This window comes from Onychostruthus taczanowskii, unplaced genomic scaffold (genome assembly GCF_017590055.1).
Source record: "Onychostruthus taczanowskii isolate IOZ18803 unplaced genomic scaffold, ASM1759005v1 scaffold46, whole genome shotgun sequence".
NCBI classification, from domain to species: Eukaryota; Metazoa; Chordata; class Aves; order Passeriformes; family Passeridae; genus Onychostruthus; species Onychostruthus taczanowskii.
In genome coordinates, this window is record NW_024502125.1 from 2,160,686 (window position 1) to 2,179,366 (window position 18,681).

Below are 18,681 nucleotides of genomic sequence, written 5' to 3' on the forward strand. Positions count from 1 at the left end.
TTGGATGTAGTACTATGTAGTTAACAGTTGTCTGCGATTTGCAGGTTTTTGAGTCTTTTAATTTAAAATACTTGCTTCTGACTTATGTGTACATTGTTATTAAAAGTGTTCGTCTCCGAAGAAGTAAGTTAGAAATGGGGTGTGAAAGCAGAGGTTTGATTTTGATGTAGTCACTGAACAAAGTATCAAAACTGAAATGACTGAACTTGTAAATTGAATAAAAGCAGTGAAAGCAGTCTTAATGCATGTCTTCCTTTCTTAAAGCATTTAAGTGCACAGTTGCCTGCATTCCTTGTTTTAATGACACTTTTTTATTTATTTTAACTTTGGCTTGTAGGATCTACCACCGTGGAAAATAACAATGCTATACTGATTAAAGATGCTGGTAAATTAAGCTTTACTTTATATTTGAAGTAACAGAGCCACTTTTCAGTATGTGTTTTACTTAAAAATTGCATGAAGAATTTGCAAGATTTTTTTTAGTCATTTGGAAAGTGGGACCTAAATCCTAATTCTCCTTTCATTGATGTTGGCCTTCACTTTTGAAAATATTTACGTAATACTACTGCTTTTTGGCTTTTTTTTCTGCAACAAGCAATCTCCTTTACTGTCCTGTTCTTTCTGCTGTGCCAGGTAAATGACCTTCAGTATTTTCATGGAGATACTCTGACAATTTTACAAGTGAGGAGATTTTATGGCAAAAGAAAAGAATTGTTTCTTATGGAACCATCCTCGAGGATAGAATAAGATCCTTGTTTTGGCTTCTAGCTTTTTTTTTAAGAATGTAACTTTCTATAGTGTCTTTCTTTTACTAATAATTTGCACCAGAGCTCCTTTCACTATGATATGATAAAACTTTCTAAACAAAGATATGCTTTAGTTTTGTTTTCTTTATTGTGTTCAGGTTACCAAAAAGTGGTTTGAATATTAAATTAATCTGATTATTTAATATTACAAAGTTAACCTTGAAGTAAATGATAAGCATATCTATTGTTTTTCCCCAGTGTATAATGCGGTTGGACTGGCTGCTTATGAACTGTTTGATAGTGTGGATTTTGATCAATGGTTTAAAAATCAGCTATTAGCAGAACTACAGGTTTCTCATGACAGGTAAACACTTGAATTTCTTATACCTTCATAATTTAAATACAAACTGTTTATACAAATCTGATAAGATATAATGCCTAATAATTGCTGAGCTGAAAAATATTCCACCTTAAAACATATCCACTAAATGAGGAGAGGTATGAAATGCTTACAGATAACTTAACAGCAGTCACAGAAGTCACAGTGTTCTTGACAGTTCACATTTAAATTACTGTGAGGTGAATACTTCAGGGTTCTGTAGATGTACATTGTCTGTCTTCTTGCATACATTAGAGTTGACTAAACCTTCTCAGGATAACCACCTTTGCTCATTTAAAAAAAGATATTTAGACCTCCAGAGACCCTGGTGTCCTCTAGGCAGCAAAGTCCAACTAAAGTCTGTAGAAGTCATCCCTGTAAAACGGTAGTTTAACCAAGATAGTGATTTGTTCTTTTCTTTAAGTTTAAATACAAGCCCTCTGTAATTCTGTTCAGTTAATTTTGCTGCAGTAAAGAGGGGAAATAAGGGTTTGGGTTGTGTTGTCAAGTGTGGATGATTGCACCTTCTTCTACATGAAGAGTTTTATACAGTCCGTCTGCTGTGGTGTTTCCTCCTCACTAAGGTCACCCTCACTTGGATGGCCTTCACACGAGTACCTCCTATTGTTCAGTGGATATCATGGGGTATTTTGAAAGATTGTTTTTGGCATCTCAGTACAGACTGAGCTGTTGCTCTTTGTAACTGTCTGGAAGACACTGGTCCTCCCTTTCCCTCAAGCTCATTCCCAGGGGAAGGACAGTGACCACTATTGTGCATGCTAATCCTTATCAGACAAGTTCAAATCAGCCACTGACGCTAAATAAGTATGTCCTATTTTTCTCAACACAGTCATCAGCAGTGACCCAAATGTCCTTTGAAGACTATGTTTTTCTTCTGCATTTGCAATTCATCTTACCAGTCACAGTTTTTATGTGAAACATAAACTAATTTGTTTCTTTATACCCTTAGGAACTACTATAAATTGTAAATTATTTTCATAATGGGTTGCTAGTCAGCTCTTTATTTCCAAATGCTCTACTTACACAGGGAGTTCAATTTCCTGTAGAGTGGAACTTAAAATATTAAAATGCTTTTTTCCACTACAATAAACTTTGAAAAAATTAATTATTTTTGGATGTATAACCTTATGTTATTGTCAAAGAATGATTGCCACAATTGTTTACTTGTTGTCTCCTAATTCTTCTCATTAGGCTGGGTTCCTTACTAAGATTTTACTTACTATTTGCAAGTTGCCAAGTACTCTAATGATTAGGCTGAATATTAGAAGAGCAGGAAAAAATGGGAGATCTTGTGTAAGACTGTTCATTTGCTGTTGTGCTCCTCCAGCAGCAGTCTCTAAGTAAAGCTGCCATGACCTTAGAAGCCCATGCTGGCTATGGCATTTTTATGCTATTCACCCGTATAGTATAAGTAAAACTGACAAGTTTTGTATTGTTGATACAGTTGTACTACAGTCAGGGAGACTGATGTAACCATTTGGTTGGCATTGGTAATATCCCAGGATGAAGTTCCTGTGGGGGCAGAAGCTTGTAATAGAAGTTGTTTGGAATTTTGAAGCCCTGTTTTCTTTAACTGCTTTTACTGCCTTTATCATAGGAGGCACCAGGAGGCACCATAGGAGATGGCAATAAAGGAAGGCAGTGTTAGTGGCTTGAATGGAGTACTGCTTTAACAGCAGCTTTGGGAATATGTATGCAGTTCCAATAAAGTGGGTTGGAGGGTATTCCCTGCTGTCCCACAGAATGTCCTGTGTTACTAGTATGCTTGTTCAGAACTGGTTGTTGTTTGGAAACACAAACCTATCAGTGTTATCAGCAGCGAGCGTGAAGTTTGCAATGTTTTGTTTTACCTGAATGTTTCATTACCTCTTGATAGTAAGCCCATCAACCATGACCACAGTAATAAAAGAAATACTGAATTAATAAAAAAAGTTTGAAAAGATTTTTAGAAATAGTGCACTGCCAAATTTATCACTTGCCATGATGGTTAGTTTTGTACTGATTAATGAGAAACTTTTCCATAACATGAAAGTATGTTACTGAATACATTTTTTTGTTGCAATTACTCATTTTTAAAGCAACATTTCCTCCTGAGAGAGAAAGTAAAGTACTTTTGACTTGGACAACCTGATGCAGTCCAGTCTGCTTAAAGGTACTGTCCTATGACTAATGCAGCAGAGGTTGTCTTATTTTGGAATATGGTCACTTTTCCTATGTGAGCTTTAGGTCCACCAGGCTTAGTGTCAGTCACTGTGTGCTCTTTTTGTACTGAAAAAAAGCTAAAAAAAAAAAGCTAAGCTTTTCCCAGAAATAGTGAATGTAGAAAAAGTAGGACCTTAAAAATGAGCACCTATGAGAAACTTCAGCATTAAAAAACAAACCCACAAAAAATCACCAAAAAAACCCAAACAAAAAAACTCAACCCAGACAAAACCCAACCGTTCACCTACCCCAAAAAAATCTCAAAAACATGCTGTATTTTCTCTACCATGGAGAGAGAGAGAGAAATAATATAGAGATGCAGAGGTAGGATATATGTATTGAACAATAGATACCACCAGACCTGAAAATCTTGCTGTCAGCACACAGTTATGTACTTACCTCCTGTAATTTAAAAATTTTCTTTGTGATAGTGGTTTGGAAACTGTGCAACTCCATGCTCAATAAAATCACTTAGTTTTTTAAGTACTCTGATGTTTACAAGAGTAGTTGTCAGATACAGGCCTTCTAAGTGAAAAAAGTTATCATCACAAAAATGAAGGGTGCATTAATATGGCAGTGTTTTGTGTAAGTCATGCTTCAGCATGTGTTTTTTATGCTTCACTGCCACTCGGTAAACATCAAGCAACACTGGACTATTACTCCTCATTAGATATGTGTTCCAGTTTAATGAATTGCTTTATATATGCCATGTCCACAACTTTCATGTTCTCTGAAGGTGTTCTTTGTTTATAGTCTTATAGTAATGGGAATGTTTAATAAAACACTTACTAAATGTACAGAAACCTCAATAACTTCAGTTTAAATGGCTTCTTGATGGCTTACAAGGCAGTAATTCTTCAAATGAAAAACACATTTATGATAATATATTAGTTAAAATTCTCTAAATATTGTTCATCATTCTTTATACATCTGTAAGTTAAACATATAAACTGAGTTATTTGATCAGTGGAGAAAAATAGCAGCTCTCTGAAATGCTTTTCTCAATCATTGTTCTAGTTTGTTCTTCCCATCAACTCTAAAGCTCTTTGATTTGTGCCCTTGTCGTGGCACTAGTGCAAGATTAGGTAATGTCTGTTCTTAGAATAGTTTTAGACTGATGAAATGAGCTACTCTGACAGTTGCTGTAGTGCAGTCCTTAGGTTTGCATTTTTAAATTGGCTGTGACTTAAAATTTTTGAGCATAAACAGAATATCAAGGGAGTTGCTGTGAACTATAGTGAAAGCAGTAGATACCATGATTGCAGTAATAAGTGTAACATTTATGTTTATTTTTTTAATTGGTGTGCTGTGTGCAGAATGATCTGTGTCCCTAGGGCGACATTCAAGATTCAGTCATTTAGGATGAAAATGATCTTTTTCAGACTAAGCTGGTTTTTCCTGAGCCTTCTTGGGAATTTTAATGGAAAGTTCAGTTTTTGCACTGAAGTTGATCTTGAATATCTGAAGTATTTTAATTGTTTTTGGCAATAGCATTTTTATCATGATTCTTGTATTTCTTTTTATCAAAGTATTCTATAACAACTAGTGTAATGAGTTAATGAGTGCAATTTTTTTCCTCCTACTTTTAAAGGTATAAACCAATACGCCGTCGAGTAATATGGCTGATTGGACAGTGGGTTTCTGTAAAATTCAAATCAGACCTGAGACCTGTTTTATATGAAGCAATTTGTAACTTGCTTCAAGACCGTGACTTAGTGGTAAGCATAAATTACATATCTTTTGGACTACACATTTGTTGTAACGACAGATGAAACAGAAATACCTCACTTTGTGCACTTGATTGAGAATTTCATAATGTCATGCCCTAAAGTCTGTTGTGTCTTGCAGAAGGTAAACCATTGGGAAGATGTGGTGATGTTTAATTGTGGAGATACTGAACAATAATATCAAAGACATTAAATGAGGCCTGAAGATGTTCAATAAGTGGTGACTTTGGTGGGAAAATGAATTCCAAGAGCAACAATCTGGTTTTTATAGGAACAAAATTATGACATGTCTTACTGTGATTTATAAACTAATGGATACTTTGTGTAGATAGAGCTGAGTTACTCTGTGACTAGTCCCTTTACTATAGGGCATTGATCAAGTGAGTTTGCAGCTCACGCCAAGGTGGGTGGGAGTGCTGATCTGCTGGAGGGCAGGAGGCTATGCAGAGGGATCTGGACAGGCTGGATCATGGGCTGAGGCCAGTGGGGTGAGGTTCAGCAAGGCCCAGTGCTGGGTCCTGCCCTTGGGTCACAACAACCCCAGGGAGCTCCACAGGCTGGGGCAGAGTGGCTGGAAAGGACCTGGGGTGCTGCTGACAGCGGCTGAACATGAGCCAGGGAGTGCCCAGGTGGCCAAGAAGGCCAATGGCATCCTGGCCTGGAGCAGCAATGGTGTGGCCAGCAGGGCCAGGGCAGGGATTGTCCCCTGTACTGGGCACTGGTGAGGCCACAGCTCCAGTGCTGTGTCCAGTGCTGGGCCCTCACTGCAGGAAAGACACTGAGGAGCTGGAGAGAGTGCAGAGAAGGGCAGTGGGGCTGGGGCAGGGGCTGGAGCACGCGTGCTGTGAGGAGCAGCTGAGGGAGCTGGGGGTCTTTATCCTGGAGAGAAGGAGGCTCAGGGGATACCTTATCACTGCCTACAAGTGCTGGAAAGGAGGCTGTGGCCAGGTGGGGGTCAGTCTCTTCTCCCAGGCAGCCAGTGACAGGACAAGAATTGGCCTCAAGCTGCAGCAAGTGAGGTTCAGGTTGGACATTAGGAAAAATGTCTTCACTGAAGGAGTTGTCAAGCATTGGAACAGGTGGAGTCACCTGGAAATGTTCAATAATATGTGGATATGGCAGTTGGGGACATGGTTTAGTGATGGTGGTGCTGGTTTTGTGGTTGCACTAGATGATCTTAAAGGTCTTTTACATCCATAATAATTTTGTGATTCTATGGTTATTGAGGCATTAAAGTTACCTGCTAACAGGATATGATAAGTGGCATTGGTTGCTAAACTGCTTAAGTACAAATCTGTAGTTTTAAGCTACAACTTCAGTTTACCAGCAGGTGAGATCAAGTTGAGATGCTGGTTTTGCTATTTTTGTTTTGTTTTTAAATAAACTGGACTACCAGCCCACAAAAAACCCAAACAAACAAAAAAAATCCTTGCTACTTTGGTAGGTACATATTAATTAGCAATTGCCAGTCATAACAGTAATTTCTGTGATTCCAGACAGCTTTAGCAGAGCAGGGTGTGTTTCTGTGTCAGCTGTTTTTATTTAATGCTTTCTAAGGCATTTGTAAGCATCCGCAGGAAGAACAGCCTAACTTGTGATTATTTGATTCTGTGCTTCTTGGTGACAGGAAGCCGTGAGATAGTTCCAAGTAAAACTCCTCCTGTATTGCAAGAGTTTTTATCACAGTCTAGATAGCTGTCTTCTTGTTTAATTACTACTTGTCCTTGAAGGTTTTGCCTGAGTAGCTTTTTCAATTTCTACCACTTTAGCAACGACCAACAAAATGTAAAGGATACTAAACTGAAAGTGAATGAAAATGAACTAACTATATTTCTTAGAGGATGGTGGAACACAGAGAGTGATTCAATTGCCAAAACATCAAGTGATTTGATATTGTCAGGTGCTCTGTAGACAAACAAAATGTTTAATGGATGTATGCATGATGCTTCTTTACTTCTGTCTTTCAGGTCCGTATTGAGACAGCTACGACACTGAAGTTAAATATCCTTATTTGCAAAGCTGTTTGATTAGTTCTTAATTCTGAGTTAGTGGAAAACAATCAGTTTTAAACTTACTACCAAATTCTTAATGTTGTATTTTTTGAGTATCCATGAAATATTTGTTCATTTGAGTCTTGGTATCTATCTTCAGTCTGTATTATTTTTCCTTAATGTTTGTTTACCTGTAGATGACTTTGAGTTCAGAACTGACCAGTTCTTACCGGTAAGAGCATTTATATGTTCTGAAGAGTAGATAAATACATAGAGAAAAGCAGGAAAAAATATTTTCCAATTTAATTTTGAACTGCATTGTTTAGTAATTCATGTGTGTGCATGTTTGTATTCTATGTTCAGTCTTCACAGACCCAAATATATACTCCTACTGCTGCTGTTAAGGTTGCTAATGTGTAGATACATTTTAGTATTGTGCTATTACAACTTCATAGCAGTGTGTTTAGTGCTCTTTATACTGGGTGTTGCCAGATAGTAAGTTCCTTTATGATAAGAAAATATTAAAATTGTATCTAACAAATGCATCTCCACACCACTGTGGCTCTCCTGCATGCCTGTTTCATGCAATACTTTCCAAACTGCTGTTTCTTAAAAATATTAAATATAAGTATGTGGTTAGAGTAGTGCCTTAAAAAGGCACTGCTTTCTGGTTCTCCTGTATTTGTGTTCTTTACCATAGTCATTACTGTTGTCAGTTAGTAAACAGTGAAAAAAGATAAGTATGCCAAAGTTTTATTTTGGTCACTCAAATTTAGCAGATGTGTTTCCTCATTTCATTTTGACTTCCATGTTAGTTTCAATTCTCTTGAGAACAAGCAAACAAAAAATGCAGAGTGCATCTAGACTGCAAACACTGGAATTTTCTCAGATGCCTTTTTTCCTTCAATATTTAACTTTTATCTGCTGGCCCAAAAGCTGGAAGACTACTTTTGGTTAAACTCTTAAGAGAGTGCTCCTTCTGGAGAGACAGCCTATTTTACCTGTGAAATCACATTTACACTTATCAAAATGTGAAAATGGTATATGTTCATACTGATGATGTTTGAACTCTTATGTAGGGGTAGATCAGAATTTTTTTGCCTTGCTTAGTCAGTGATTGGGTAGTGTGCTATTTTTGCAAGTGAAAGAGTAACATTTTGCACGCTTTATAAGTGTTTTCAAAGTTTATGGATGTCTTAAGAGTTTTAGGCATACAGGAAAATTACCAGTTCATGTGACCAGTTGTATTTTTGATGGTCTAATCTGTGGTTCTTTATTTTTCTTTTAGTACTTGGAGTCCATATTTACACTGCTCTTTCAGCTACTTCAGGAAGTAACACAATGTGACACCAAAATGCATGTTCTTCATGTTCTGTCCTGTGTGATTGAAAGAGTCAATATGCAGGTATTTTTTAATATATATTTCAGTTTTAGCTTTGTCCTAAGAAGATGGAGGAGGATTTGTTGTGGAAGGAAAATGTCATCAATTAATAGCCTGATTGTTGTTGTCAGCGATGCCTGCCCTGTTGGCATTACTTGGTCCTCTTTTCAATTCTCATTTACCTTTTGTATAAAATGTTAACCAACTGTCCTTAAGTTTTGTCAGTAATATATTTTTTGTGTTGAATCGGCTTTTAGAGTATCAAAGGATTTTTACACCTTGTGGCATTTTTTTCAATTTTATTCTTTTATTTCTAATTTATTCTAATTGTCTCATATCTGAACAAATATTTTAATCTATCTTACATATTGGAAAAGGCATTTTTGGGAAAAAAATGCTTTGCACTTATAGGGATTGTGCAGTTAAATTTGTAATTTCTTGTTGATACTGATATGGGTCAGAGTTGTCTCTACAGCACTCTCCTTAACTGCACGACACATTTCAAATTCACATTATGAATTCTCAGTACTTTAGTGTTAAAGTATGTGCTTCAGCTTTTACATTAAGAATTTGAAGATGGTTTTACAGAATTAAACAATGAGTAGTTGGCTCCTTTTGTCTCAGGTTTTGTTGTGGTGGGTTTGGTTTGGATTTTTTTTTTTTTCAGTATTACTGTATTAAGGACAGAGATGAACTCAAAAACATGCATTATCTCATCTTTCTATAAGTAATCCTGTCTGAGAGCTGGATGAAGCTTTCATAATTGTCCCTTGTAGAAAACGTCACCTTTTAGTATTGAAGACCATAACAGAAAATAATACAGGCTAGGACAAATCTCTGAAAGTTACACAGTCTAACTCCTGCTCAAGGGCTCATTGACTCCAGAGGTTGTTCAGTTGTTTGTTCGTGGTTTTTTTATTTGTTTTTTGTTGGGTTAATATGAAAATACCTCTGTGCATTAAGGTTTTACATATTTTTTGTGTCCTATTTACTACATAAGCTTGATTGCCATGCACAGATATCACCATAAGTAATATGTTTGTTTCAAACTACTCTGCAGTCAGAAGTTACTTAAGCCACAGAGTAAAGAATACAGTGTTTTAGAAAGATTTAAGCAAGCTTTGTGTTTTTACTGAGACAAAACCATATATTTTTCAGAAGCTATGCTTGGGATAAATTATTAGTCTTGTTTCACATATTAAGAAACCAGTTTGTGTTCTGAACTTCAGATACGACCTTATGTGGGATGTTTGGTTCAGTATTTACCACTCCTTTGGAAGCAGAGTGAGGAGCACAACATGCTGCGATGTGCCATTCTAACCACCCTAATCCATCTCGTCCAGGTAAGGGAATCTGAGTCACATAAACATTGTCAGTACTTCCTACATTTTTTTTCTTGGTGATAAAATAACACATGGTTATATTGCCTGCAGAATCTGTGGTATTAGCTACTTCTTTAATGCAGACTATATGCCACACGACCTTCTCCAACCCCTGCTGCATCTCAAAGAAAATGTGGTAGGACTAGCAGAGATCAAGAAAATTCCTCCTATGACAGTGTCTGTACAGGAACAGACTTAATATACAGTCTTGAATTTGTGGAAATGCATGACTTAAAAGGATGGCATTGTAGGGGTTAACAGTGCAGAGAAAGTGAAAGGGAAATAACAAATATTATGAAAGGAGAAATAAAGGTTCTTTCCAAAGTGGCGTGACTTTAAATGAAGAGGAAATAGATTTTTACCACAAACAAATTTTGAAAATTCTGCTTTCTGTCCCCTGTGGAGACTAAAATGCTCATATTTTTTTACAGAAGGTGTATCTCTTGGTGTAGGTAGACACAAAAAGATGAGACAGATATGTAGAAAAATATTTTTCTTTTAAGTAAGCAGATAAATACACAAAGAAGCTGTGACTTAGAAATATCAAATAATTTTGAATTTTCCACTATCAAAATATAGGAATTATGCAAGCTCAGCATTCCACTAGCCTCAGTTCTCTTAAGTAGTAATATTATAAAATTTTATAGTGCTGTTCAGTAATTGGCAGTTGTTCCCAATTTACTCTTCATTGTTCAAAAGTCTCATGGATCATTTAAAAAGTAAATCACTGTCATCAGTCTGTGAATCTCTGGGTAGCTATAAAAACAAACCTTTCTCCTGAATATTGGAATACGTTAAATGAAAAGAATCAAAGAGTAATTTATTTCATGGCCTGTAAAATATTCAGCTTTTAGTCATTTGGTATTTGTTAAACTCATGACCTCTCCAAGAAAAAGAATGAACAGTGAATATTTTTAGGAATGTGTGTTCTTTATAATTTTTTTCTTACAGACTACTGATTACTGGATTGTTTTCAAAAAAAAACCTTCTCAAGACATGTTGAGAGAAACATGAACCTTAGAAATATCAGGCTATTTTATTGTTGTAAGAAATGGAAGCAAGTTCAACTTTTGTTTTTTTGAATGCATGTTTACATGTAAATGTAACAGCAGTGTAGATCATTTCCATGCTATTTTTGAAATGCTTGGTTTAAGGCTTTTGATGTATTTTACATTTCTTACTTATTTTATAGGGACTGGGAGCAGACAGCAAGAATCTCTACCCTTTTCTACTTCCAGTTATCCAGCTAAGTACAGATGTTTCTCAGCCTCCACATGTCTATCTTTTGGAAGATGGTTTAGAGCTGTGGTAAGAATGTTTACTTTATTTTTGTATCCCCAGAAGAAAAAAACTTATGGAAAGCTTTGAATATTAAATTTGATATGTTCTTGTTACCTTACCTTGACACCACCTATATCATACCTCTTCTCACAAGACAGGCGGTTAGGAAATTTATATACTCACCTATTTTCAGTTGTGTTTCATCAATTATTCATTTTCAGGCAGTTGATACTGAAGATACCACTCTGTAGCAGGACTAAAAATCTAGACTCATTATAATTGTGTGCTAATTTAACAATTTGGTGTGCTTGACTTGGGGAGGACAGTGAGCCAGTGGGTCAGAGCTGGTTGCAGGAAGAGATGTCATAATTACAAGAATAAAATGTAGAAGTTATTTTCTGTACTTCAGACTGTTTGGTGACTGAACATAAAACAAGAAGTGACACTGTGCTCAGCTTGCCATGAGCCTGATTTATTTGTTTCTGGTGTTGATGCTGTAAGAGGGGAGAATGTAAGAGGGGACCAAATTCTGAAGAACAGGAATACATAGGGTTTGTCTTGAAATAGTGAGTGATTCCTTTGATCTAAATTTTAAATGAGCATTTCAATTACAAATACTTAACCTACTAATGCTCTGTTCTATATATGCTGCAAAACTGAGATTTATAATGCTGGTGGCAACCACTAAAAGTGCAAGAGTGTCTCAAAATACAGAACTGGGGCCTTTTACCTGCATCAGTTCAGAAGTTTTATATCTTCTTAATGACACTGATCTTGAGGTTGCTCTTCTGATGCCTGTGCAGAAGAATGATATTCTAAGATGCCTTTGAGCATCAGAGAAATCTGGAGAGCTGGCAGGGACAATTAGGATTCTGAGGGCTTCTTCAACCAAGAGCAGGAAAACTACTAAGATATTTCACATAACCAGACATGTTATTTAAATGTGGTAATCCAATGCCTAAGATCTAGGAGAAAATGGAATTTGTTGCTGGGGCTTTAAATGCAAGCTTGATTTAGAACTACTGTTTTCAAATCTCAGTAATTTTAAATTGTTATAAACAGTGTAAGATAATGCCTCATTTCGGACTTAAAAAAACCGTAAACGTGTGAGCTGGTCCATCACAGGTCACGTCTCCTTTGAGGTTTAGAACACAACATGTGTTGTCCTTGCACTGTAAATATCCCTCTCTACCCACCTTCTCCAAGTTCCCTGGCTGGCTATTTAGACATTCTCACTGTTGCATTTCAGAGCTTATGTTGTCTTTATAAAAAGACAGTGTCATTTTTTTTTTATTTTCCTACCTTGGCAAGACCTGTGCCTATATAGATGGGGATTATTGCTCTGCTTGAAGTATGCTTCAGGGTAATTGTTCACATTGTTAATAACATAGATGGATACACAAAGTTAAAATATTTACATCTGTCAAAATGATGGCTTAATGTTACTCATACATCATCTGAAATATTTTGCTTCATCTGTTCTTAGGTTAGTGACATTGGAGAATAGTCCGTGTCTTACTCCAGAACTCCTGAGAATATTTCAGAATATGTCTGCCCTTCTTGGTAAGTCTTTCACTAATAAAATTTCAGGGTTTCTTTCCTGCTGCTTGTGTTCATGCACTAACAATGCTCACGTTGTTGCAAGTACTAAAGGAGCTTGTAGAATTGTAACAGAAATTTAGGAATAGGTTTTTATTGTCTGACTTTCTCCTATTTTTTAGTATTTATGATCTACTTACCCTTCTTTTTTTAATATATTGGAGCTGCTGTACATGAAACATAAGACAAATATCAGAGAAAGTGTATAATTTCAAAGGTTGTTTTAAGAAGTTTCTGAAATTGAACATCAAATGTGCCAAGTGTTATTGATATTGATTATATGGAATACTTGCCTGTTCTGGTTACAATAATAGTTATTGGCTTTTCCCTTATCCAGTTAATAACAACGTAGGATGTTTTCAAACTACCTAAATATGTCTATAAACATTTGCATCAAGCACTGAAATGAAAAACAGCAGTTTGTTGGCAAAATATAAACTTAGTAATGAGAAATAGGATTCAATGCTTAGGAAATACTGATATTTCAGGTACTTTTGCTTCATAATTAAAGGGAGTATAAAAATTCTGTGGTTTAGTTTTATGTTAGTATGTTTGTGTTTAGATCTTTAGCAGTGTTTTTGAGGCTTCACCACTAATACAGCAAATGGGTCAATTTTTTTTGAGAAACATGTTCACAGAATTACAGAAGTTAGCTTTTTAATTGATAATTGTTGTCAGGACTTAATATTTTATTCTATTTCTACTGGTCAGTGGAAAGTTGTGTCATGCTAGGTGGGTGGATGGTGATGTCTTCTGTTACTTCCCCTTGTATACAAGATCTTGAATGACAAAACTGCTCTGTTTAATAATAGTGACTTTATGGTAAAGTACTCCACAGCTACCACTAAAATTCGGTGGCTGCTGAGTCCTCATGACTGTTGTGATCATCCATAACTACACACCTGCCCTTCTCCCTTCTTGTTCTGTGTCAGTCACAGGTGGTATCTGCTGCAGGAAGCCTGCCCTGCATGAATGGCTGTGATTTTCATGATGTGTCACACCGCTAATCCGTTTGACTTTAATTCAGAAGTACTCAGCATTTGTGGCTCATTTGCTTGCTACTGGTATTTCCCCCCCCGATACTTTTCAGAGTAGAAATGGAAACCCTGGCATACTCTTAGAAAAGGTGGAGGTAGTCTAGAATATTCTACACTTGTCATGATTTCCTTGTTTTATGAATGAGTCCTGGAGAACAGTGATGCTTTCCTTTGTGAAAAAAATGCATTCTCAAGAGAAATTATTTATTCTGAAAAAAGAAAGCTGCATGATGCTGGTAGAGTAAGTAGTACAGTTAAGCTGGGTAGAGTAGGATGAGCCTTCAATCATGCTTATGTCAAACATTTTTTTTATCAGGGCTGGGAGTGAAACACAGTAGCTGATGTGTAATCACAGAGTGATTTTGTCCTATAGGTTTCTGTACTACTTCACTTCCTGAATATTTTTCTGAAAAGCTGTTTTTCTGAGTGTCATGTTTGTCAAAAATTTTGATTGCCGCAAAATTATGCGCATTTTCCCAAGAAGTGGAAAACTTTCTGCTATGCTCTTTTGCCTACAAATTCTGTCTCTTTACATCAGAAGAATCTGACTACACAGCCTCCACATGACACAGCCATGGTATTATGATGCTTAAATGGAGCTGGAATTTGGATTAGTGCTAACCTTATTTTAAAACATGGTAGTTAGAAAACCAGTACAAGACTGCCATCTGCTACCCATCAGGGAGCTACTTCATTCAGGACACTTGAAAAAGAGATTCTTCACTTAAATCAAGTGCAACAGTACAGTTTAAGGTGCAGCATCTTGCAAAAGAAAACATACTGATCACTGATGATCAGCAGTGCTAGTTAATTAAATAACTGTTCAGAGTTAAACCTGTAGCAGTTTGTTTAGTACACCAGCAGCAGTATTCAGCTGAAACTTCCAGCACTTAAAGTCAGACTCTTCTGTCCTTCTTAGCATGGTGATGTAGCTATCAGAACAAGGTGTTTTAAATGAGAAGTCAAAATTGCAAAGTTTTGTGTGCCTTAAGTGTCTGAGATAAGGCAAAAATTATAATCTCTCCAAAATTGGTTTTCAATTCAGTCTGAAGTCATCAGAGTAAAAGTTAAAGGACTTTAGGTGAGGTGAGGTGAAGAGAAGTTCTGAACAGGTTACTGCCACACTTATGTCTTTTGGAGTAGGGGGGAGAACTAGCAACAAGATGCTCCAGAAAATTAGTTCTTGAAAATACAATGTAGAGAATATTAACCTCCTGGCCTTTGTTTTCTGAATTTATTTTTACTGAATGGAATTACTGTAATATACAGGTACTGTAATATACAGGTAACTACTTTGCTGGTGTGTTTAACTTCTATATAAGCGTGTAAGTCATTCAGAAAATATGTCAGAGGTCAATATTGATGTAGAAGAGCTGGAGGGCAGGGAAAGAAGAATTCATGTGTGAGATTTTTGAACTTGAGGAGGAAAGATATTTATATATGTGATTTTTATTTTCCTTTTTTAATTAATCAGAAAATAATGTGTAGTTGTTCACTTCCAGATACAATTATCATTATGAAAAGATCTTTTTGCATCCATTTCAGGATACTGCTGTTGTTGGAAGTGGATGTCAAAAGAGTTAGACAAGTCAATTAGATTTGCCTTCAGGAGCAGAATATTGCATTTGATATGAAGGCTTGATTTCACTCGCATAAGTGACCGACCTTCAAAGATTATGGTGCTGTCACTGATGTACAGTAATTATTCACAGCATAATTGTCATATTTGGTTTTCAGTTCAGCACTGCTGCTACTGTTTAAACTCTGTTGAAATGTAATTGCCATGCAGAGTGATTGCACAGTCTCTGTAATACATCTCTTGCAATGTACTGAATAATGTGGAATGGAGAAATACATTAATTGTTTGAGGATGGAAGTGTTTCTGCACTGAGGCTGCTTAAAATGACAGTTGAATCTGATACAATTTCAGGTTGGGAATATGGTCATAATCTAGACATACCTGTTCCGAGAAGCATCAAGTGTAATGTGCATGTGCTGTGTATAAACTGGCAAAAACCAGGTTACTGGAACTGGACTAACTCCTCTGATCCAAACAAAACTCAAAGGAGCACATTAATGAATTCAGAAAAATATATTTGACTCAGGAAATCCTGGCAAGAGAATTAATGTATAATTAGCTTCTAAATGTAGTTAGTTCGATATGAGATCTTTCTAGAAAATTTTGCTAAACGTTGAGCTGCCAATGAGTGATGGAGGTTCTGTCATTTCCATTGCATCTGTCATGCCTGTTTTCATTTTGACCTGAAGTGCAATTTTTGCTACACATCTTTTATTACCTTTTATTGGTTATCACAGAATCATGGATTGGAAAGTTATGGAAAAGCCAGTAGTACTTCCTGTTTTTATGGCCATTTATTTAGAATTCGTTTGTTTGCTTCAGTGTCTGAAACTTTAAATATTATTCTATCCAGTAAACAGAAACACACAAATGCAAGGAGAATGCAATGTGTAACTCTAGTAATATGCTACTAAAGCTAAACTCATAGGTATCTTGGAATCTTTTGATGAGCATATAGGATTGATAGGTGATCTCTTTTCAAGTCAAGAGATGAAAATAATCATAATAAATGATTACAAGATATGACCTGGGTACTGACATATAAGCATACTCATGAATGCAAAGCTGTCTTATGGCCGTATCAAATGGAAGAACATTAATGTTCTACCTAATGGGTGGAGTAAAAAAGAAAATCTGCTGAACCTCCCCAGAACTATACAGATGTTATAATGGAAAAGCTGCCATGGTCATGGTGATAACTAGTTTTGGTAGAAGTTTTTACATATAAATATCACTAGGTATAAGCCACACTTTCATGTGACTACTTTCATCTAAGCCATGGGAGACACATGAAGTCTTAGCCAGGTGCTTGTTCCATCTGGTGAAGGAATTTTATTTAAAATTCATGCAAAAATATTTTCCTGTTGCTTCTCCATGATGGTTTTATTAGATATTTTAAAGGTGATGGAACTGAGGTCCAATTCTTTTACCAAGAATAGTTTGTCTCCCAAACTGGTTTTAAGGAAATTGATCTCTTTGAGGTTTTTTGGTCTTTTGCCTTGTTTTTATACAATGTGGACTTTCTGCACTAGTATCAACATCCATGTGAAACTTTGAAACTTTTCATTTTGCTGTGAGTTCTTCTTATACATGTTTCAGAGTGATTTTTATTTTTTTTTCTTAAACAGTCTTACAGGTAGTGCCTGAGGATATATCTTTTTTTCTCTCTTCAAGCTACTGCTGTATATCCACCTCTGTGTGTATCTATCTCTTAGGCGGGTATGCTCTCTTTACTGAAGTACTCAAGCTATGCCCTACAGCTCAGCATGTGTCAGCTCAATGCTATTTGATATGGTATCTGGGTCAGAAGAGCAGAACTTGCAATCTTTATTTCATTCTCTCTGCTCGGCATTTACTGACTCTGTGAGAGAGACCATTTATCTGTAACTGCAAGTCTCTAAAGTACATGTTTCGTATATTCTGTCTTTAATATCTTTTTAACCCAGTATTACATCCAAAATCTGACTTTTGTTTGTTTTTAGTTAGCACTGGCTTTTGAGATCGTAGGATTTCTTGTGCTTCCATCTGAGCACGAGAGCTGTCATCCCACATCTATAATTGTCTCTTCAGAGAGAGAGAGCCTGATTGGCACTGGATCTTTCTCTTTGTTGGCATCTGGCACTACAAGCTGTGAGAGGAAAAGACTTTTAGAAGGAAATCATCTTGGTTGTACTTCAGTTTGGTGATCAGATTCTGAATTGTGATTTCTGTTTTTTCCAGAGCTGAGTTCAGAAAATCTCAAAAATTGCTTTAAGATCATCAATGCTTATATTTTCTTGTCTTCATCTGAATTTTTGCAGGTATGTTACCATTATATAAGGATCCATATTACCACCTCAGTTCCTTACTGGCAAACTGTTTTTTCTCATCTCGAAGCATGCCATACACACAAACATTTATACTCTTATTCATATATGTGTATACAAACATACTGTTCTGATGTTAGTTCTTTATGGTGCACAGTGGACACTCAGACTTGAGAAATATTATTATTTAGAATTAATGCTTTGAGGATTGATTTAGTAGTTTGATATCTGAATGGTCCTATGTTTTGATATCTGAATGGTCCTCTGCTGGGTAATAATACTTACTGTTATTATCCTGCCAGATTAAAATCAGGAATATACATGCTAGCAGGAGTAGAACAAGATATTATGCCTTGTTGTTACACCTTCTTTATTAGAAAATTCTTGGAGATTGATTGTTTAAATGTCCTGCAATGTTAGAAATGCACAAAATGCTTAGATTAGATTTTAATTCTTTTCGAATGATGAACATTTTAGCAGATACAATCTTTGAAGAGAAACTGGGTCTTTAGGCATATATAAACCCTAAGAAATTGAGTTTTGAAATACATACAAATATATAAAATGCATTGCATAATACCTTCTTTTTTGTTTTATTTCAGATGTATGCTGCTGACCTATGTCAGTCATTTTGTGAGCTTTTGAAGGACATAACTATTGAAGGTCAAGTTCAAGTTTTAAAGGTGGAGTATAACGAAAATAATATCCAGAGGCTCAGCTCTGTACATGTAATGGTTTTAAATGCAATTTAGAACATGTGGAAGAAACCAATGTATTTAGCAGAATTTGACATTGGAGTTAAACCCTGAGTGGTGGTTTAACTACTTACTTGAAGTGAGTGTAGAGCAAACCTAGTGAGTATAGAGCAAACTTCTCCTATCTTTATTGAATGTTGTATGTATGTGGTCTCCGTGAAATTCCTTTGTGTATCATACTTCCATTTCTACCAGACACAGAGTTCAAACAGTCTTTGTTTGCCTTTGGCATAAGTTGCTGTTGTAATGGCCATAACTGCTTAAAGAAAGTTGCTAAAGAATTTTCAAAGCACCA

At 36.1% G+C, this 18,681-nt stretch overlaps 1 protein-coding gene across 3 annotated transcripts in view; it reads left to right on the forward strand.

Moving 5' to 3' along the window:
- Window positions 1-18,681, forward strand: part of IPO11 (importin 11) — a 76,142-nt gene that overhangs the window by 25,065 nt on the left and 32,396 nt on the right. For 2 of the 3 annotated variants that reach the window (XM_041414670.1, XM_041414669.1), the window contains exons 16-26: window positions 338-385; window positions 1,005-1,110; window positions 4,940-5,066; window positions 7,043-7,076; window positions 7,258-7,298; window positions 8,355-8,471; window positions 9,677-9,790; window positions 11,022-11,137; window positions 12,597-12,673; window positions 17,546-17,625; window positions 18,234-18,314. In XM_041414670.1, coding sequence (XP_041270604.1) covers window positions 338-385; window positions 1,005-1,110; window positions 4,940-5,066; window positions 7,043-7,076; window positions 7,258-7,298; window positions 8,355-8,471; window positions 9,677-9,790; window positions 11,022-11,137; window positions 12,597-12,673; window positions 17,546-17,625; window positions 18,234-18,314 — 941 coding nt within the window. The remainder of the gene's footprint in view (window positions 1-337; window positions 386-1,004; window positions 1,111-4,939; window positions 5,067-7,042; window positions 7,077-7,257; window positions 7,299-8,354; window positions 8,472-9,676; window positions 9,791-11,021; window positions 11,138-12,596; window positions 12,674-17,545; window positions 17,626-18,233; window positions 18,315-18,681) is intronic. The other variant, XM_041414671.1, reaches the window with a different exon arrangement.